This window comes from Palaemon carinicauda, chromosome 33, assembly GCF_036898095.1.
Source record: "Palaemon carinicauda isolate YSFRI2023 chromosome 33, ASM3689809v2, whole genome shotgun sequence".
NCBI lineage: Eukaryota > Metazoa > Arthropoda > Malacostraca > Decapoda > Palaemonidae > Palaemon > Palaemon carinicauda.
Genome location: NC_090757.1, coordinates 16,235,629 through 16,258,860, shown reverse-complemented (window position 1 = coordinate 16,258,860; position 23,232 = coordinate 16,235,629). Strand labels below are relative to the sequence as shown.

Genomic DNA, 23,232 nt, shown 5'->3' with positions numbered 1-23,232 from the left:
ATGAAATATCGTGTCTGAAATACTTTAGATAGCCCTTTATATTAAATAACTTGTGTCTGAGCCTCTTTAAATAGCCCTCTATATGAAATAACTTGTTTGAAATACTTTAGATAGTCCTCTATATGAAATAAGTTGTGTAGGAAACACTTTATATAGCTCTCTATATGAAATAACATGTCTGAAATACTTTAAATAACTCTCTATATGAAATAGATTATGTCTGAAACACTTTATATAGCTGTCTATAAGCAATAACTTTATATGAAATAACTTGTGTTTGAAGCACATATAGCTCTTTATATGAAATAACGTGTTTTAAATACTTTAGATAGCTCTTTATATGAAATAACTTGTGTCTGAAACACTTTAGATAGCTCTATGAAATAACTGCTGTCTGAAACACTTTATATAGCCCTCTATATGAAATAACTTGTCTGAAATACTTTAGATAGCCTTCTATATGAAATAACTTGTGTCTGAAAACTTTAAATAGCCATCTATATAAAATAAATTGTGTCTGAACCACTTTAAATAGCCCTCTATATGAAATAACTTGTCAGAAACACTTTAAGTAGCCTCCTATATGAAATGAATTGTGTCTGAAGTTCTTTAAATAGCCCTTTTTATGAAAACACTTGTATCTGAAACATTAAATATCCGACCACAGGAGATATAGATGCGTAGACCACTCAACCAAAAACATGAATTGAATAAAAAAACCCCAGAACCTTAGAAAAAAATAGTAAATTAAAGAAATATAATAGAAGTACAAAAAACATCTAATGTTGAAAATAAAGGTAAAACGAAAAGCAGCCTTACATCTATTGCAAATAAACGAAAGTGATCCTGACATGACGATAAAGAAAGATCAGCTTCAATTGTAATTACGTTAGAAAGTATACGCAAAGCAAGATAAAAGAATTTGTCGGTGATTTAATAAGGGAAAAATAGAAGATTCTTCTACTTGCATTTCACGTTTCATAAAGTAATAAAGAAGATATTGAAAAAAAAATAATGATAGACCTTTAAGTTGTCATAAACCAAAATTAAAACTAAGCACAAACAACAGAAAATAAATTCTAGTCAGCAGGTTGTTGTAAGGGCCAATCCTACTACTACTACTTAAACACTAACAACATCTGTCGCAATTTTAATTATGAATAAATAACCAAGTTTTGGCACAGATGTAACTATTTGTAATATTAAAAAGGTGGCAGATTGTTTTATCCCTTCTTTCAAGAAAAAAAAACCCAAACTGTGTTTTTAAGGTCATGAACAACCAAACCAGATCTATCAATAACTTGGACTATAATTTCGCAATCAGAGGTGGCTTCTCAGTCTGACAGGAAATGCTTTATCTAACGTCTACCACTAAAATTCCCTGCCTTTGTTTTAGTTTCATCAACAGAATTGAGATTCCTCAATTTCAACTGAATATATATTAGAATTATAGGAATAAACATTGACTTGTAAGTATTCTCTCTTAGAAATTCTTTGATTACGAGAAAAACGAATTACTAGTGAAGAAAGCTTTATGTTATGAAAACTAAGTTTCAAGCTAATGATATTGGACTATTTGCGGAAACTGTTCATGCTAGTACTTTGAATCCTTTCCAATTATATGCAAATGTGATTGCTCATAACCTGGACATTTCGTAAACAGGAAAATTTTAACGCACGCAAATATAAAAATACGCGGGAAATATACATGAAATTACAGAACGTGCTAGAGATGGATAATTCCGATGATGAGAGATATTCCGTTCTTTATGTGCAATTTAAATTAATTCAAAAGATATTGAAGCAATAAGGCAACAAATGTTTAGATACAGATAGGGCGTTATCGCTCATTCTTCAGCTCCCAGAATGCTTTGCAGTCACGTGATCTCACGTCAGCCATATTTATATCGGCCAATAATGTTACGGTGAGATTTATCCGGTTAATCCGCTAACATCACAGCTTCTTTACTCGTTTGGGTGACACATAATTACTTGGGATTAATCGAAGAACGCAGAGGGATAATTTCAGAGGAGAAAGCGGCTACGACCTTCACCATGAGCTTCCTTTTGTAAGAAAATCCCTGGTTTGTTATGGTCGATCAGCTGATTGTGAAGTTGGCTGACTCGATCTATTTACCGTAGCGTCTGGGGTTAGGAATTGAAAGGCACTTGATTGATGATGTGAAGGAGACTTTTGTTGTATTAAGATATACCTTGTCAATGTTACTGCTCAGATTTATAACAAAAATGTAGGCTTTTAATATTTGTAATTAAGGGTAGGCTACGTAGGCTAATTTGAACACCGTAATCACACCTATGGTGGGTATGGTTGCGACATTGCAAATATCTGTAAATGGTTATTGGTGTCATGAATAAGATTTTGATAGATTTAGGAAAATTAACCTAATGTTAAGTCTGGTTCAGTTAGGCAAAGCATAACCTTTACTCATCATAGTTTGCATAAGACAATCTAACCTATATAAAAGGTTTGACATAAGTGTTGGTTCATAGTTTACCTGTTATTTATCTTTGGGAAACTCCAGCCCTTTAAGTGCTGTATTCTGGTTTTCAATAGTAATAATAATAATCATAATAATGATATCAGTAATTATAACCAGAAATTCATATGTAAAATATATGACAAATGTTTTATTATATTCTCATAGACAAGAGTAGTTTCTTTTACCCTAGAATTGACTTTAGGCTACTTATTAATTCTTACTTTAACTCATTACCCCTGCATTGAAAATCCCCAGTTATCCTGTTATTAATAGATATGCTGTGTTTATTTCAGGTAACCAAGCAACTAAACATAAGTTAATCTCAAATTATGTATGATCACTCATATAGTGTAGCTTCTGGAGCCTTTGTAGTTTGTTGGGATAGACATGGTGTAAAACTCCAATAGTTATTGCTGATAAACCACATTTTAAAAGTGAAACAAATACAAGAGCACCACCTAACTTGAGGTTCCCAACCTAACCTAACCTAGATCCTTATCCTTACCTAAACAGGGGTGAGGCTGCTATGCCCCCCTGCGATCATCCTTAGAATTCCGTATTCTTATCTAGCCCTAATACTAAGTCGCATTCTCGTGTTTGCCTACCAACCAGCTTCACTCATGGCAAGGTAATACTAAATCATAATCTTTCGCAAATCATATAATTAACTTTATATTGTATTTCAGACCAAAATAAACTTGTCCATTTAAAGGAAATTGGTTTGACAGTTGATAACGAGAGTTTACACCAGTCACAACAAACTACATTCACCCCTAGACTCTTACTGGAGCGAAACTGTATTAATTTTGTGTTGCATAATTGGTTAGCATTTTTACCATCACAGGTATCATTGTATAGAATAAAAGTTGATGGAATCGTACCAAATTTTCTTAGCTGAATAATAAGCGATTGTTTCTTATAATTCAAGGTCACAGCTCTAAATCATATGGAATCAACATGGCTTTCGTGTGGTTGAATATATTGATAATATCAAGTATTGGTACAAGCTGATCCTATGCACATATGTTAATGGACATTAAATAATTAAATTTTTTTTTGTATATGTATTTCTTTATAAATCTTATTGTGAAAAGTACTTTGTTATTACCATTTTGTGATTCTGGGCTCACATTCACATTCCTGAACCCAATTGGATGGAACTTTCTGGTCTCTCTCTTCTTTGGTGTTCATTGGGCTTAGTAAGAAAAAGTTTTTTTTTTTTTTTTTGGGGGGGGGGGGCTGCATCATATAAGTAACCTAGGGTAAGGTTCCACGTCTAGTCTAGTGGCATGTCCTGTGTCAGACATTGAGATTTTAACGATCAGAAAATATTTGTGTGAATTTGACTCCCTAAGGCCTATCTTTGACATAATATATATATTATTTATATAGTGATAGTTTTATATCTAATTAGTTTTAGGTTATTTTACCTTTTTTGGCCTAGATTTACTTGTTAGTGTTGGTAAAATACCTTTTGTAGGGTAAAAATAATTTGTTTTGGAACAGCATTAAAACCAGTGAATCCCAAAAGCACAATAACCTAACTGTTGTGTTAAAGATATTTTCATTTGGTTTAGAAATAACAATGCTTTTAAAAGTATTATTTTTTTTAATTGTTTTGGTAGAATAGCAGTTGGGTAAATAGCCTTTATTGTTTGTTTTATAAATCAGTTCTTTAATTCGGGGCTCTGTTCCTAAATAACTTGAAGCATATTGTTGTTACAGTTCTTTCTTGAATTGACAAGAAAATAGGAAACTTCTTTCAATAATTTGGGGTAAGCACAGCAAGATTTGTTGTTGTAAGGTTATTGGATTGTTTTACGCACGAATTTAGTTTAGTATAAAATTGTGCTAAAGGAATTAGGTGTCATCCTAATCTGCGATATGTAGCTCTGAAGAGGTAAACGTTCACCTTCCTCTATCCCAAGATACATAGTATGTTTCAATTAATGTAAGGCTGATTTTTAGAGGATAAACCCTCATTACATATTGGAAGGACACTTCCCCTTCCCTCCAGACAATGGCACATCATCTTTCTTGTAAAGAAAACCTGATTTGATAAAAGTATTTTTCCTAGCAACTTTTCTTGGGTTCTGGGCCTATTTTACGGTTTTAAATAATGTCATTTAGCATTTTTTCTTTTTATCCCCACTCAAGAACCCTTTTTCCATTGTTGTTAGAAACTTTATGAGTTGGGAAACCAGAAACTGCTGCATAGTTTGCTCCTACAATGTTAGCCAAAAATCCTATAATCCACAAAATAAACATGGTCAAGCATATTCAATGAATATGGGTCTGGTTGAATATTGGCAGCTTCTCTCAAAGGCACTTATGCCATTGTTTCTCGTGAAGTTTCTACTATGGGGTGAAATCAGTGCATGAACTAAGGTACTGTATACATAAATAACAAAGAAAAACCCAAGTCTTTCATGCTTGCTGCGTGTGTTTACTCCAGATCATAGTGATAATTGTGTCCCCGTAGCATTCAGAATATATGGGCCTTATAGAGATGGAGCACAAAGCAGATGCATCGTTCTAAAGAATACGCCATTGTCCCTTTAAGGATGTGTTTTATATATTATTATTCTTCATGTCTTTGTCATTGGTAATTATTCTTCTCTCAATTACCCACTAGGTGATTTGTATTATGGTCCATATCAAAATACAAGATGTACAATATTGCCAGATTTAAGCTTATTTTGAGTAGTTCACCTTATAATATAAGACAAGTACGGTATCTCATCACATATTGTACTTTTCCAGTGGTGTCTAGTATTAGGCAAGACACATGATTTCTTGATAATTAGTGTTAGCCTAAAACCTTTTTTATAGTGTAATTATGAGCCTAATGGTATTGCCGTTACGGAGCAGATTATCATCTGGTTTGCATCTGTTACTACAATACTTGCAAAATCTATGGATGGTCTGGCAATTGATACCATGATGTATAGGGCAAAAGTTTTCATCAATGAATTTTATACTTTTGATTATTTTGCCAAATGCAGTAGGAGAAGAGGATCATCCAATTTCACTGGATAGGATTTGTTATTCTAGGATGAGGTCACGTGGTAGATAAAAACTGGTATCCGGGAGGAATATTTTTCTTGTTTTTATTTATTTGCATATAATGCAAAAAATGCATTAAGATGTTGTAGTTGATGAAAAAATTGAACTTTTAAGATCAGTGGTATAGAGAAGTCGTAACATTTTTAATTGGTTAAGTTGTGGAAAATATAAGAGGTATGCGATAATTTCTTCTCTCTTCCTTTTACCTCAGTTCTGCTATTGTTTGCCATTGTTACAGCTGTGATTTTTCAAGCAGGACTTTGTTTTGATTTTTGCATTTTTCATTTAATAATCATGGTTATTTGGTTGTTATGTATGCAGTATTCCTTTTCCACCATTATCCTTATGCTACTGCATTTTCTTTGACCTTGTTTGACTTTTTAGTAACACCTGTATACAGTATCTGATATTGCTTTAGATATCAGCAAAGAAGTACTAGTATTTTTTGCTTTCCAATCTTCCCGTGTGTTTTTATGTTAATATATTAAAACCTTGGTAAGCTTTTATAATTCTTGTGTGGAGTACAATATACTATAATTCATCTGCTAATTTTCAGTTATATTTTGAGTGAAATTCATCGTAGCCATTAAAAGATTAAGATTTTATATCCTGGTACTGTAGTATATAGATATTCCATTATGAAAACATTGTCAACTGTCACAATTCATTGAAATAAACTATCAAATAGTAATATTTTGTAGAGTACTGAATACCCCCCCCCCCCAGCCCCTGCCTTGGACTTTTGGCCCTTATTCATAAATGAAATTTAATGAAATAATGCCTTATAAATCTATTCATGTAGTTGAATCATTTTGATGCATTACTATATTTTTGATGTGTGAGCATTTAAATTTTTTTCCAGAACATTCCTGCTGTAATCAAGAATATTTTGTCTAAGTGCAAGAGAATGTTTCTTAGAGGAATTTGTAGTCCGTGACATGATTTCAGACTAGTGCGTCTCAGATACTTTTGCTACCACAAGTACTCTAGGTATTTGGCAGCCAGAAAGTATTTGGTTTGCAGTGGTTTGTACTTCCTTTGTTTTGGATATCTACTCCCCACTAACAGTTGCCTCCCACACCCTCCCTTCCCCACATGGTTGGTGTGCATAATTCACTGTATACTGCTTATTAAGTATCTTTAAATGGTTAGGTCTATTGCTTTGGTCATTCTCAGAGTTTGCAGATATATTTTGGGCAAATGGTTGAAACCCAAATTGTTGGAATGCTAATATGTGTGCTAAATGCAATAGGCATACCAGAAGTGCTGAATTCCTGAGAAGTAGCAGGTCCAAGTATTGTCAGTGAGAATTTGGAGGTGATAGAAGAAAGAAGTGCAACTCCCAGAGTAGTGCGTCTTGTACAGCATACTTTTAGATATGTTTTTCCTTTGGGGCATCACACACAAACTTAGCCGTTGTGGGAAAAGAAGAATTATTGTGACAATTACGCCCATAGGGTCAGAGACGTATGTTGAAATTGGAGCTGCATTGGCATAGTTTGTCCATCCTTTTACTTGTAGGCTGCATACCTTCTGACAAATATGGAAGCTGCTATTTACAGCATGCTTTATATTGCTAACATTTATTTTGTCTTATAAGTTTTTTAGAATACCCAATGATAATTGTACTGGCATTGTAATAATGGCACTAATTCCTCTTTTGTTTCATTTTTGTTTTTAAATTGTCTCTAATTATGGAAATAACATATTGATTTGGTAGCTTAAAGTTTACTGTATTTTGATTAATACAGATATCCTTTTCCACATGCATACACAGACAATTTCCCTTTTGTAATAAGCATGCTGAATTTTCTGTCTGTAACATCCTTACACAGACAATTTTCATTTCTTTAAGCATTGACGGATAATTTTCTCCTGTTATATTAACAGTTTTATCTTAATTTGAATACAGTACACACAATTTTCCCTTTATTCACCTGCGTTTGTAGGAAATTTGCTTTTTGAGTGTTTGCCAATGTATTATGTACTGTTTTAAGGATTTTTGCTATACTTTTGTATTAACTCTTGAAACAACAATGATGCACGGTAGGGTGTAGTGGTGTTATGATAGCTGTCTTTTTGAAGAGATCAACCAAGTATGCTGTGCATACGGCTCAAACTGCCATCTTTGTCAGAGTGCCAAATTTCTGCCATTCCTCTCCCTTGCTTTTTCACTAGGAATGCAGGTAATTTTAGACCCACCGGTAGCAAAAATGCTAGGGATTGTTTCTCTCCCAAGTTAAAATGATTTGTGGGTAAATATGTATCTGTATTTAAGTTCAACAAGATGATTTTGTTTGTGAATGAATGCTTCAGCAGTTTTATCGTTACATTTGTTCTAGGTTATTATTTGTGCGTCCTTTTATCACTGACAGTATGACTGCTTTCATATAGAACAAGACAAAATGTAACTTCTCATATAGACATTAAAGAAAAGTAAGATGGCTAGAAAGGCATCTTAATTTTCTCACTTTCATGACCAGATTGAATGCAGGTATCGTAGTAAGGGATGTTTCAACATTTTTAAAGCCCTTCTACCATCATGAATGACAGATGCTATTGATCAATAGATTTGATAGCAAGCTGAAACAAATCCATCTCATAATGAAAGCAGAACAATTCCATTTGTGAAATTTGATGATATTCACATTTAAGTAATTTTCTCTCAAATTGCCTTCATCCATTTAACTCCAGGATATTTGAAAAATAGTACAGGTATACTGTATATAAATCACTTCCTGTGTACAGAGAATGCAGATTAACACTATTGAATGAACTTAGTTAATGGGAATGTCTAAACTTCGACCAACAAGGAATGGTAACTTTATGAAAAAAAATTCATGTACCCAAATGAAATTATATATATTTATATATATATATATATATATATATATATATAAATATAATTTATGGTTTATTCAATTATTAAGTTCATTAAGAATTGAACCTAGGATGCTAGCCATGTGTAAGAGTATTTCTATACAGTGATCTTTTTTAACTACCTGTACCTGAAGAAAATTAGTAGTAATGAACAGTCATTGACTCCATTAGCAAGTTTCCCCAGAATGCTTTTGTGTAAAGGATAGAGAAATTGAGTAAAGAAAGGTCATTAAAAGTCAGAAAAACTAAGCCCATGGCAATTGGTTTCTTGTTACTTGCATCATCATTGGTATAATGGTGCGATTAAGTTTTATTGTTCTATTACAAAATTTTGTGGTTTAGCATTTTTGAAAATCCTGAATATTATGTCCCGCAACTTTATTTCAAGACATGAAATTATGTTACCACTACAGTACATTCTTATGTTTGCACATCCTCAAAATGAGGTTTATCTTAAAATGCCCATTTAGGTGTCATGTTAGTCATTGTAAACAGTGAAGTACACTCTAAGATTGGTACTTTAGTCATATCATCAAATATTTGGAAAATAAAATCTTATCAATCATGTCACAAAACCAACAATATGAGTTGCATATAACTTGAAACCATTGCAAAACTTTCTTGGCGGTAATAATATCCAACATCGATATCCTTTCAATTTTTCTCTCATCTATCACATGTGCCACACATTGAATTTGTCCAGTCAAAATACTGTTCACATAAATGAAATTGTATTCTGTGATATTTAATCGATTTGGTGTGACCTTGGTTAGTAAATGTATTGGTTAAATTAGGTTCTGTCACTTCTAATAATGAACTCACTTTATTGGCAAAGGTTTGCCAAGGCTGTCGCAAAGCATTTTTTTTTTTTTAAGATTTTGGTAATTATGAACCAACACTTGTGCTTCATTGTAGCAATTCATTGTTTGTCGAGTTATTCTTTTTGGCGTATGTTTTTTACATAAAGTTGTACGTGAAGAGCTGTACTGTATTATTCATACTTAAGATTCCCAGGGCTCAATTCCCAGGTATATGGTCCAGGTTTCACCCTTGTATTCTCATTTATGATAGTAATTTATTGATATTTCTGTTTTGTGTTTGCTCATGTGTTAACAATATTTTGTATTTATGCATTGCATAGAAAGTTTGGTGAAAGATATTGATCCTTTCATGAAAGTACAGTATGTGTTTGGGTGAAATGTTTCTCAAGTGGCACAGACAGCCACTGTCAAATGAAAATAAAGTTGATCGCTTCGCATTTCTATTTACAGGGAAATTTGATTTTGTCTGTACAGTATCTTGTATTGGTTAAGTGATAAGTGTTGATGAGCAGTAGCCATGTCTAGTGACGATTTTAATTATGATGAGTAAGTACTATTCTACCTGGTGGTTTGGCTACAACTTAGCTGGAAGAAGATGGCCTAACTAGGTTTTCTGCTGTTGCATATCAGTGACAAAGGTTTAAGGGATACTCCAGTCAGATTATGATGCGAAGCAAAGCTGTATACAGTAGTGTACTTGTCTAGAGTGAGTGTGGTATTTTTTTTTTAATGATTAGATATTTTCATTTTGTGGAAGGTAAATAGTTGGTGTTATCAGTATAATTTTGAAAGATAAAATATGGAACTTGATACTTATAGGGAATGAGACATTTGTTTATGATCAGGTAAAGGCTGTGCAGTAATCCCTTGGCTATCGCGGGCGATACGTTCCAAGCCTACGATATCTGAAAAATTATGTAGATGAAAAACTTACATTATTTTTCATTAGTTATTATTTTTTATATATTTTATTATTTTATAAATTTAAGATTGTATAAGCTTAAAAATTATTTTTAACAGCAAATAATAATTACGTATGGAAATTATAAGATTTATGTACCCTCAAAACCCTCGGTATAAAGAGGAATCTACCATATAGACTTGCATATACTGTACAGTAATGTATTTATAAATCCTCGATAGGGGAACCGCGATATGATGAGGGATTACTGTATATATGTCTGTCAAAATATTCAATTACTGTAGTACTGTACCATCAATTTCATTAAGATTAAGAACCTCTCACTGTATAGATGGTAGAAAATTTAAATTTCCTAATATTTGAACGGTCTTTGTAAGCAATAGTATAGGAAACAGTTATCAACTTATGTTAGGGTAGGTTAATCTTGGAATACAGTACGTGTTGTAAGGGAATTTTATGTTTAGTGTACGTATCATGGCAGTAGAATCCCTTATTCCCACGTCACTAAGAATCTGACCACAGGCACTTTATTTAATAAACTGAAGATTTACTAGCCTTGGCTGTTGACACAAAGATCAAAGATAAAGCTGCACTTTATATTTGCCTGATACAGTATGTTGATTTCCACAGACACAAAAAATTATGAGTATTGTTGGGAAGCTGGTGAAGGGGGTGATTAATGAATGATGGCAGCAGATGGGATTTTGACTTTGTTTTTGAAGATGTATAATTACTGATTTTCATGTAATCCTGTTTAATGCGGGGAAGTCAAATTTGAAATAAATTCTGGTCCATGTACAAACCATTGCGCTACTAGAGCCTGTTATTGTATTGGTAGGGCTAACCAGTTAACCATTTACCAGGATTACAAATCTTACTTTTCTATGGAGTGATTCCTCCACTGAAGATTTTAATCCAAACTTTCAGAACCATCTTCCTCAGTTTTGAAGCTCCTTTTCTGTAATTAATACATTTATGCCTAATCAAAGGGGAGGGAAATTGACTTCGGGATAATTGTTTTTTATTATAAAGCCCTTTTTATAAAATATTTTCATTCCTTAGTATGAAGTATTGTATTATCTGTTGCAGTATGGAAAATTAGTACCTACTCAAGTGGTGAGGGATTTGAAGCAGATGAAATCTTAGATTTAAATGATAGCGTGAGATAAGATTTGTCGTTCGTGGAGTGAGCTACAGTATTTGAGGTCGTTGCATTATTTCAAGAGTTCAGGTTTAGTTAGGTACAGCTGCTAGGTATGGTAATATATGATGTACAGTAGAACATAAATTACAGTATTAAAAATTAGCAATGATATTGTACTTCTATGACAGGTAGGAAAACTTTGAATCAAAACATCTACTTTTAAGGACACAGAGAAGATAGAATGCCATTTTTAAACTAACGAGGTACAGTAATTAGATATGCATTGTAAACGTTAGGCATTATGGTATAGGGGAGTTGTGATTTCCCAACACCAACAACTGCTGGGGTGACTAAAGATGCCCAGTATCTTGTGGGAGACATTTTATAGTAGGTAAAGGAAGAGAAAGTGGATTAACAAATTCTCTCTCTCTCTCTCTCTCTCTCTCTCTCTCTCTCTCTCTCTCTCTCTCTCTCTCTCTCTCTCTCTCTTTTTATATATATATTTGTAGCTATCCTAAGCACGTTTTCCTCATCTCTCATCACACCTCATCTCTCACCTTTTAACCAGCTTCCAGACACTTTATCTCTTCTACAATTCCTTGTTCATAATATGATTGTCCTACCATATTCCAGCCATGAATCTTGATATTATGAGGTTGGATCTTAACAAAATATACTACATTTTGATTTATGTATGCTAGTTCTACTACGTAGTAATACAGGTCTTATGTTCACGTCATAATTTTTTTGTATTGACCAGTAGTCTTCCATTCTCATGATTTTGTCCAAGCTGCTACCATTCTTTCCTATTGCTCTCTCAACTTCTGCTTCACATTCCAGTGTGTATCCATGGTAACAGAAATGCTCTACCTTTTTCAAGACCTGTCTATCTATCACAACTGGACTCTGAACTCCTATCTTACCCATTTGCCCTTGTAATTTCAGATATCTAAAATCTTTGGACACCATATTATAAGATATTGTAATCCTGTGCACCACTTTTGATGTTGTCTATTATATTCTATACACAGCACAGTATTCAACACCACTCCTTTCTTACGACAACCACATGTATACTATCCTGATTTTACCTTTTCCTTTTTCTACCTTGCTAGTCACCATTGGCTTCGTTTTCCTTGCAGTTATTTAGAAATATATCCTCTCCATTCCAGTCTTCCACTTTTTAAAAATTTCAACCATATCTTCTTATTCTGCTGTCAACCTTACCTGAAGTCTGTTTTATAACTTTTTTTATTTATTACTGATAAAAAGCAGAATACTGTGTGCTGAGTCCTAGTAGACTCCATCATATAATGTGTAAATTTTCTTGATACTCGTGCCACTACTATCACACATAATGTAGTGTCATGGTAGAGTAACATCACTAACTTCTTGAATCTCTCTTGTATCTTTGGAATGCTTGTTTGATTATTGTGCTTGTCTTGGTACACTGCCTAATGCCTTTTCAAGCTCTGCTTATGTGCTGTATGGTACCATCTTTTCTTGTAATTATGTCATTACAAGCACTGCATATGTTGTTGATCTCTGGCATGAAACCAAACTGGCATATCAGTTTAAAAAATAAAATCATACTTTTCTCTCGAACTTTTATGAAATGTTTTCTTAGTATGTGCAGGAAATTGCTTTTCTCCTGTAATTTTCATGCTGCAGTTTTTGTGCACCATTATGTACTTTATGACTCCCCACACTTCTGGTCTTTTCTTGTTCAGCATTTTGTCAGGTACAATATCTTCTAGTAAGGTCATGGATGACAGAATCAAATTTTTGCAATTTTGTCACTTGTTGAAGATGTTCTTAGGGATCTTCCATTTTTTTTTCTTCCCATTGGATATTTTTAGCTTCAGTTATGTTGTTATACCAACATGTCTTGTTCCTGTTCATTCTCTTCATTCACCAACAAAATACAGCACGTCATTCCAGTATTTTTTCCTTTGTTCTTTTTATATCTCTTCCCACTTTCATATCATCATAAGCCACTTTCCTATCCTGAATATTTTTTTCCTCTGCTGCGTTGATAAAGTAGATACAGTATTCTAAGGAGATAATGTTCATAAGCAAATGGACCCTTGCATGAAGAATTCACTCGATGATGTTATGAAAAGAATTTAATTGTTATGGTAAAAGTTGAGTCTTGATTGTTTAATGGGGAGAATGTTTGGACAACAATTACAACAGTAAAGGGGTGACCAATGTGTGGTAAGGTGTTTTTGTAGGAGGTTAAGGTTTCAATGAAGTTGGTGTGAGTAGTAAATGTACTTTAGAATAGGTAACCAGGGTAAAGGGATCTTAAAAAAATTAGGGGCATGGCTCTTCTCTCTGTGCTGTTGGTGGGCCTATGTGTAAACATAATCAAGAGGAAGTGTGTAATGTAAACTAATAGTATAATTTCAAGAGAAAAATAAGGGAACGTAGAGATTGGGATGGTTGGCCAAGCATTTTTTTTTTGCTGTAGGTAACATTGATTCAGATACAGCTTGTAAATTGCATGGTAGCAAAAAAACTGGTGTACATGTACTAGAGATTAGGTGGCTGCCTGTAAAGGAGCTCTTATCAACGGGTCGTCTTGACATCAGTAATAAAAAGTTGAGTTTCAATTAGTTTTTCACTTGCACAAAGTGCATTATGTGGGAATACTCTGTAAAATACACTGCCTATAAAAAGATAAAGATGTGTACATGTGGGTAGAAGTGTATCCCTAGAAATTAAGAAGCATTATAGGGTAGAATCCCTTTTGAATGTAAGAATACTCTGCACAATGAATGCCAAAGAGGTTTGGGCTTGAATCCCTACCTTCATGGGGCAGGTAGATATACTATTGTGTGCAGTTGATAACAGTATCAGAGAAAACTTTAGTCCTAAACACTTTACACTGGAGCTTCAAACTGAGGATTCTAATTTTAAGGAAGGGCCCAGGTTGGAGCATCTATCTTGATGGGCCTTTATCGCCACCCAAAAGACATTCCAGTACAAAGGTATTCATTAGACTTACTGTACTTGTATAATAAATACTCTTTTGTATATCTAGTCTCCAGCTAACATTTATTCTGATCTATGTGTTCATTTAATAGGAATCCAGCTATGTTGAGTTTCTGTACATAATGCAAATGATAGGCTCTAGTATGGTAATGGTGTGTACTTATATTAAAAAATGTCAATGTTACAGTTTTGAAAAAAGTACTTGATATAAATCTTCAGAAGATAAGTTTTATATACTGCAGTGCATTTTTTATTGCACATTTTGCACCATGAATGTTCATTTGGATTGGTGTCAAATGTCATGCTGCTTCCTCAAGCATGGGTGAAGGCTCAGTTAAAATTGGCAATTTTTTTTTTCTTTCTTTTTCAATGATCTAAAATCTTGTAAATTCAAATCTAAATCTTCAGTGCAGTTCTTAAGTAAAAGTACGTACATTTATTTTTTATCTACACAAACTGTTGGTGCAGTCCAATTTTATATATTTCACATTCACTGGATGCTATATGATAAATTGCTGATGGCATATGATAAATAATTGTTGGGATGATCATTCGTAAGCATGTATTGGACGGATATCAAACCAGGTTTGCAAGTCTGCTGCCTTGAGCAAGGAACTTTACATCATTTTTGACAACTGCATAGGTTATAAATTTTTCCAAAATAAATTTATTTTTCGCTACAAAGTGCACTGTAAAGTGACAAGATACACTGTAAAACAGAGAAAAATAAATATTTTTTATTCTCTCTTCTATATGACATCATGTAAAGCTTTACATGTCACTAATTTTGTAAAAATATATATTTTTAAAATTGTCATATGCTGAGTATACAGTATGGTCAGTTTACTAAATTGTCTTTTGACATGGATATTATCCTTAAAGCAAGAGCTGTTCTTAATACAGTACTGTAATCTCTCAAATGAATTGGAAGTCTATCTTGTAACTTGATAGAAATTATGAAGCTGATTATTACTCAGCAGCATTTTTTAATCCCTTGCAACTTTTTATTGAGATTTTTTTTTCTATTTACACTATATTAATTGTGAATTAGACTTAGATTTATGATAGTAATTGCAGTTTACTTTTATTTAATAACTTGCATTGCGTGATAAAGTAAAAGTTCACACATACTGTACTACAATGTTCTTTTATTACAGTGGAAGCCGATCCAGCAAGACTTTCAAGCCAAAGAAACACATCCCTGAAGGAACTCACCAGTATGACTTGATGAAACATGCAGCGGCCACTCTTGGCTCTGGTAACCTTCGGGCGGCTGTTATGCTACCTGATGGAGAAGACCTAAATGAATGGGTAGCAGTTAACAGTATGTGAAATTTTCTCTTGTTGGTACATTATGTATCCTAGTTTCCTAGAGAGAATAATGCTAGTGTAAACATGCAGGTTATAACCCTAAGTCGTAAATTGAATAGCATTTATGTACACGAAACAATACTGTATGTGGATATACATTGTGCCCTATTTTACAGAGACAATAACTAGCCTATAACTGTTTCTAGAGCTAATTTGTTACTAGAATACAGTAAATAATCCTTCAAGTCATAGTATTTTCAGAATAAAAACAAGAAAAATTGTTACCTGTACCCCAAAAACTACTATACACCAGTTGTTCAGGAAAATAGCACCTTTAAGAAAATCAAGCGTTATTTTCCGTTGGTGTTACCTATTGCAAAGATAAACAATTGGTGTACAGTAGAGTTTTTGAGGTAAAGGTAATGACAATTTTTTCACCTTTTATTTTGAAAAAACTATGACTTGAAAGATTATTTCCGTAATGTAGTAACAAATTGACTCTAGAAACGGTCATAGGCTTGTTTCTCTCTCTGCAAAATGAGTCACATTATATATTCATATATTTTGTGTATATAAATACCATTAGATTTACAGTTTAGGCTTATAAATTACATGTTTACACTAGCATCATCTAGCCTTTAAAGGGTATGCTGTCTGGGCCTTTTGTGTATTTGCACAAAGATAAAAATCTGTCTGTGCAATAAGATTTAGAGGTATAAAATGAAAAGCATTTTATTATGTACAGATAGCTGTGAAAATTCTTGAGACCTGTTTAGGCAAGGTAGCTCACTAGTAGTAGTTAGATCAGCTGATTGAATACAATGGAGGTATGGGTAGGTGTTATGGGCTTCATGTAAGTGTCATTGTTATTGGACTTACTTTAGACAGTGAAGTTATTTCTTCATTTTATAAAAGGACACAGTTAAAGATTCTGGGAAGGCAGAAGGTGACAGAGTTCCACAGTTTAAAAGTTAATTTTATGAATAGTACTTGCCTGGCAGTTATATATATATAGCTTCAAATATATATATAACTGCCAGGTAAGTATTCATAAAACTGTTTTACCATAAAAACTACATTTTTATGAATAGTACTTACCTGGCAGTATATATATATATATATATATATATACATATATATATATATATATATATATACAGTATATATATATATATATATATATATATATATATATATATATAAAACTGCCAGGTAAGTATTCATAAAACTGTTTTATCATAAAAACTCCATTTTTATGATGATTTATTAGGCTGATTGACTTTCAAGTTTGTGACTGCCACCACCTTGCTGAGGATTCTTTTTGATTATTTTATTATTACTTGGTAAGCTACAACCCTAGTTGGAAAAGCAGAATGCTATAAACCTGAGGGCTCCATCAGGGAAATATAGCCTAGTGAGGAATTTAAATAAGGAAACTACAAGAAAAGTAATTAACGATATAAAATATTTTAAGAACAGTAACAACATTAAAATAAATATTTCATATATAAACTAAAAAAACAAGAGGAATAGAAATAAGATAGAATAGTGTACCCAAGTGTATTCTTAAGCAAGAGAACTCTACCCCAAAACAGTGAAAGACCATGGTACAAAGACTATGGCACTATCCAAGACCAGAGAACAATGGTTTGATTTTGGAGTGTCCTTCTCCTAGAAGAGCTACTTACCATAGCTAAAGAGTCTCTTCTATCCTTACCAAGAGGAAAGTAACCACCAAACAATTACAGTACAGTAGTTAACCCCTTGAGCGAGGAAAAATTGTTTGGTAATCTTGGTGTTGTCAGGGGTATAAGGACATAAGAGAATATGTAAGGAATAGGCCAGACTATTCAGTGTACGTGTAGGCGAACGGAAAATAAGCCGCAGCCAAAGAGAAGGATCCGATGTAGGACTGTCTGGCCAGTCAAAGGACCCAATAACTCTAGTGATAGTACCTCAACGGGTGCCTGATCCCCAGGCCAACCTACTGCCTACAGATTTTTTTAAACCGTTCTTTGTGTATTGTTTATATTTTGGAAATGGGTTGCTCCTATTTTTCATCTTTAGTTATTTATTATTATTTTAACCATGCTATCCTTAGGTAAGTTTCTGACTTCATAATTGGGAACTAGTTTTTGGTTAATTTTGGAATCCATTTTTCAAGAGGATGATAGGTTGTGGGATGGGATGTTAATCTTCTAATAATGTTTGAATTTTAGAGATGTTTATGGAATATTATACTGGTGTTTCCAGAATCAGCCTATGGAATAAGGAATATCCAATGTCTATGTTATAAGAAGAAGGAATGGAGACGAAAAAGGTCTGTGTTGTGGAAAGATAGAAAAGAATATGATATATGATTGAGTCTTACACTACAGTATTATATGTAACAAAGTCCTAGGCACTTACCAAAAAAGAGCATAATTATTTTAGCCAAATGTTTAACTACAGAATCCTACCACTTTTGGGCTAGATGTCATAGGGAAGATTTTACTGTAAAGTATCACAAACTATGAAATTATTGAGAGGTGTAGTGTGTAGCAGTTGGAAAATAACTTGAAATATCAAACAAGTAAGTGACGATTAGAATTTATCAGTCCTCAAAAGCTGTTCAGTACATAAGGGAAGTAGCATGTTCAAGATTTTTGGAAGATTCATAAAATCAGGGGTAATGAGCTTAGGTAAAGTAGAAATTTAAATTTAACCCCTCCTGCAATTTGCATACAAACATCATAGCTGATACAGTGGATTAATGTGCAAATGGGACATACATGTCTCAGGAAGGTTATTTCATTTTTAAGGTAGAGTGGAAACACCTGCCCAGGGGCAGTTAAAAGTGTGTACTGTACATGTCTGCTTTGTGTACTGTATATGAGGCAGGGATAGTACAAGGTTACAGTACTTTACTCTGTTGGTAAAAATTATATTTTTCCTTTGTTCACAAGCAAAGTAAGGTCATGTTAAGTGTTGTGTTACTGCACTTCAGAATATGCACTTACAGTGTAATATGATGACAGTTTGCAAACCTAGTCAAGTTATATGTTTGATTATGGATGTTGTTAGGCTGTAGATTATTTATGGTATTCATTTCGCTTCCCTCTAAATTTGTCTATTTTGCTCTCTTAGCTGTAGACTTCTTCAATCAAATCAATATGTTATATGGAACCATAACAGAAATGTGCACCGAGGAGTCCTGTCCAGTCATGTCCGCTGGTCCCAAATATGAATATCATTGGGCAGATGGTCAAACAGTCAAGAAACCTATAAAGTGTTCAGCTCCAAAATATATTGACTATCTTATGACATGGGTACAAGACCAGTTAGATGATGAAGCACTCTTCCCTTCTAAGATAGGTAAGTTTTCCAGAGTTTTTTTTTATGAATTTAAAGTAAGTTTTCCTAGAATTTGTTTCAAAGCAAAAGTAACTTAGCCCCAATGCAAATACAAATCTTCATCATTTATATAAGAGTATCCTTCAACTCAATCTGGAAACAGTTTTTGGAACTTGATAATGTTGGCAGTTAGTCAAATGTTATGATACCACCCATTTTCATGAAGTAATCTATTCACATTTCTATTGGCCACAGAAGTATAAGAATGCAACTATGCTACATCCTGACCAACTGCTTGTTGAATTACCATAAAAATTTTTGTGTTCTATTGGTATTTCTCGAGTCTTATGAGATTGTGTGTAATCTGTAACAGTGTTGAAAACGTGTGTGTGTGTAATCTGCTACTACAGTATCATAAACTGCAGAATTGTGTGGGATAGTACTGTGGTGAGGTTCATGCTTTATATCTGTAAATACTAATTAGTTATATGTTCTTCCTCTTTTGTTATATCTTGAATATTGTTGCTTTGAAATTTGACTAGTCGTATATCTTGTGATTTATCCCTTTGGGATTGTGTTCACTCTGCTATTTCATAGTGGAAATGGCAAGAAGAGTGTTCTGAGGCTTATGATATTTATGATCCAATTGAGTCTTATAGTTTTATGTCTATGCTATAAACCTTTGTAACCTGTGGTTAATATGTTAAATTATGTTAGTGGCACGTATGTGCTGCTTTTTTTAGTTTGTAATTTACTGGTGCTTACAGGACCCGTCTCTACTGAAGATCCTATGTGGGGGAAGATGGGTGCTGCCTCTTCCCCTGCATCCTGGGTTTATATTTCAGGTGCTTCGGCAGCTGGGGGAGACGCTGAGAAGGAAGGCTCATCGATTTCGGAACCCACCGCATGGGATCCGCCTGGGACACCCTACAGGTCTCCCTTGAGATTGGAAGAGGAGTTTGACTCGTGGTTCGCTTGGAAGAAGGGTCCTCGGTCTCCCCCAGCACCCTCGTCAATGCTCCCGCCCATCTTTCTGCAGCCCTCTCCGCCAGAGAACCGACGTGAGGTTCCCCCTGCAGATTTGGACGACTCAGGTGATTCGGCGGACTCCCTCTCCTCCTCGTTGTCATCCTCTTCGTCAGATTCCTCATCGTCAGAGGACGAAGACACGGAGTCCTCGAAAAGGAAGCGGCAGGAAGAAGTCCAAGACCTCCAAAAAGAAGGCTAAGAGGAGCCGATCGTCGAAGGATAGGTGGGTGAAGATCACTGTATCCCGGAATGAGCTGTTTAAGGCTACCTCAGCCTCGGCCACTTCCGGTTGGCTCCCTAGGGCCTCGTCTTCACCTGCTTGACCCTCCTCCTCCAGCAGGCCAGATCACCGTCAGGGGACGTAGCACCAGGCCCCCCAAGACCTAGTTAAGTCCACGGAGGTTCCCGTTACATCAGCCCAACGGACGGAGCCGCTCCGCCGGACGGAAGGCTTGGCATCAGCTGCGGGCACCTTGGCAGACTTCTACAAGCACCAAGGGCGCCCTTTGTGCCTAGGAAGGCCCACAGACACGGAGACCCCCGCGGGGCTGGGTAGTCCCATGACGGATACCCTTGTCCCAGCGGATCCGCCTGTGCCGTGGGCAGCCCTGTCTGGAGGGAGGCAGGAGAAGAAGCTCCCTCCTTCCAGCGTTGCCCCCCCATACCATTGCGGAGTCTTCTCAAGCGGAGGAACTGGTGACGGACGCCCTAGTAGAAGGGGAGAGTGCTCATCTGATGACATCTCCTTCTATCGCAAGGTCCTGGCCCTCATAAGGTGGCATCATCGGTTGGACGAACCCAAACCCTCTGCAGAACAAACCTGGCTCTCTGAACTTAGCAGGCTCGTGGATATCCTAGTTCAGCGGAGACCCTCTTTGGCTCTCCCACTAGCACGAGACGTGAAGCTGGGTATGGAGCATATTGATAAGTACTTAAGCGGCCTGGTGGACGCCCCTAGGAGTCAGAGTTCCTCGAAGCTTCTCCCTAGCCTTAAGACGCAGAAGAGGTTCTACGTGCCGGAAGGACGGCGCGAAGGGGCCCGCACAGTCAAGTCGGCCATTACCACATTGAACCAAGGGGCTGCAGAGGACAGAGCATCCTCGGCCCCAGTGTGTTTTTCCCCAGCAGAAACTTCTATGATGGAAGACATGGCCCAAGACCTGGTCTACGTGTCTTCCTAGTTTGACTGGTGGGCCTGTACTCTGGTAGGCTTCCAGCCGTCACAGGATCTCTCCCTGCCTGAGAATCAGTCCTTGCTGAGGGAGTTGATCAGTTCAGGGGGTAAGGCGCTAAAGTTCCTTTCTCACCAATCTCTCTCCCAAGCCACTAACTGGGTACTGCGGAAGAGAGACACGGTTCTAAGTAAGTTAGTGAGGAAGCTACCCGACCAAGAAGCTAGGTTACTTAGAAACTCCTCGGTGTGGGAAGAGTCACTCTTCCCCCCCAAATCTGTAGAAGAGACGATGGAGAGGGTGAGGAAGATGAAGGACGTAGGAGAACCAAGGCCTTCCCCCATGAGACGTCCAGTGCACAGGAGACCCTCTGCGGATGTGCCGCATACCTCCCGTGCCTCACCAGTTCAGCCTAGGAGGGAAGGTCCAACGGCCCCTAGGCTCCAAGGCTCTCAGCCCCCCCCCCCCGTAGAGGTAACACTACCCCGCAGTCTGGCTTTAGACCGTCCTACGGTAACTCTAGGAGAGGTCGTTCCAGAGCCACAAGTAGGGGAATGCCTCAGACACTCTTGGCAAACATGGCGGGTTTACGGTGCAGATCTCTGGACTGTTACAGTCCTAAAGGAGGGATACAGACTACCCTTCCTGACGGAACCGCCCCCACTTATTTCGGCCCAATAGACCGAGTCGTTAGTACCGAAGGACCCCTTGAAACGGGCAGCATTACAGGAACAGGTGTTTACCATGATCACCAAGGGAGCGTTAGAACCAGTTGAGAATCCCGGTCCAGGGTTCTACAGCAGGCTCTTCCTGGTGGAGAAGGCGACAGGGGGGTGGAAGCCAGTCATAGAACTGTCAGCCCTCAACAAGTTTGTGGCAAGAACCGACTTCAAAATGGACACGGCTAGGACAGTGTTGGCGGCCTTGAGAGAAGGGGACTTCATGATGTCCCTAGATCTCAAGGACGCATACTTTCAGATCCCTGTTCACCCCTCCAGCAGGAAGTTCCTCAGAATGAAGTGGGACACCCAAGTCTTGCAGTTCAAGACCCTTTGCTTCGGACTGTCGAGAGCACCTCGGGTCTTCACGACAGTTTCGGTGTGGGCACACGAGCAGGGCATTCGCCTGATCCGGTACCTGGACGATTGGTTGTTACTTTCAGCCTCAAGGAAAGAACTGAGGGAGCAAGGCGCGAGGCTACTACGTCTCTGCAAAGACTTGGGGATCACAGTCAACCTGAAAAAGTTCCAGTTGGCCCCCTCCACCAGGATGACTTACTTAGGGATGGTCCTGGATACCCGGTTGGTGAGAGCCCTCCCCTCCTTGGAAAGACTGGACAACCTGGACTGAGTGCTACAGCCCTTCCTAACGAACCAACCCAGGAGAGCCAAGGATTGGCAGAAGTTATTGGGCCACCTGGTGTCAATAGAAAAGTTAGTTCCACAGGGGTGACTCAAACTCCGGTCAGTTCATTGGAATCTGAAGGATCTCTGGGTCCCAGGGGAACCCCCACACAAGATAGTTCCGGTTTGTCCAGAGCCGATGGAAGTCCTGCAGTGGTGGAGCGACAGGGCGAACACCTGGAAGGGAATGCCCTTCGCGCCCGATCCTCCGGAGATGCTGTTATTCACGGATGCGTCGAAGGAGGGTTGGGGGGCACACCACCTCGACAAATCGACGAAAAGGAAGTGGTCCCCCGAGGAAAGGACTCTGCACATAAACGTTCTGGAGATGTTAGCCGTCCTAAGAGCATGTCAAGAATTCGTATGTCTCCTCCAAGGAAACACCATGGCGTTGATGTGCGACAACGCCACGGTGGTAACCTACGTAAAGAAACAGGGAGGACTGAAGTCGAAAGAGTTATGCACTTTATCGACAGAACTACTAGAATGGGCGGCAAAGGAAGGGATCGAAATCACAGCCAGATTCATCCCAGGAAAGAGGAACGTGCTAGCGGATGTCCTCAGCAGGGTAGGCCAAGTGATAGGCTCAGAGTGGACTCTCCACCCGGGAGTAGCGCAGGCAGTCATCCTGAAGTGGGGCTCGCCGGTAGTGG

General features: G+C 36.7%; 1 protein-coding gene across 4 annotated transcripts in view; it reads left to right on the top strand.

The window, feature by feature from the left end:
• The first annotated feature begins 1,857 nt into the window (after positions 1-1,857).
• The window catches only part of mats (MOB kinase activator-like 1), a 33,805-nt gene continuing 12,430 nt past the window's right edge, over positions 1,858-23,232 (top strand). For 2 of the 4 annotated variants that reach the window (XM_068356791.1, XM_068356790.1), the window contains exons 1-3: positions 6,881-7,034; positions 15,489-15,655; positions 18,769-18,996. In XM_068356791.1, coding sequence (XP_068212892.1) covers positions 6,946-7,034; positions 15,489-15,655; positions 18,769-18,996 — 484 coding nt within the window. In that variant the 5' untranslated portion in view covers positions 6,881-6,945. Of the gene's footprint in view, positions 2,070-6,880; positions 7,035-9,770; positions 9,815-15,488; positions 15,656-18,768; positions 18,997-23,232 lie in introns of those variants that run through there. The other 2 variants (XM_068356793.1, XM_068356792.1) reach the window with 2 other exon arrangements.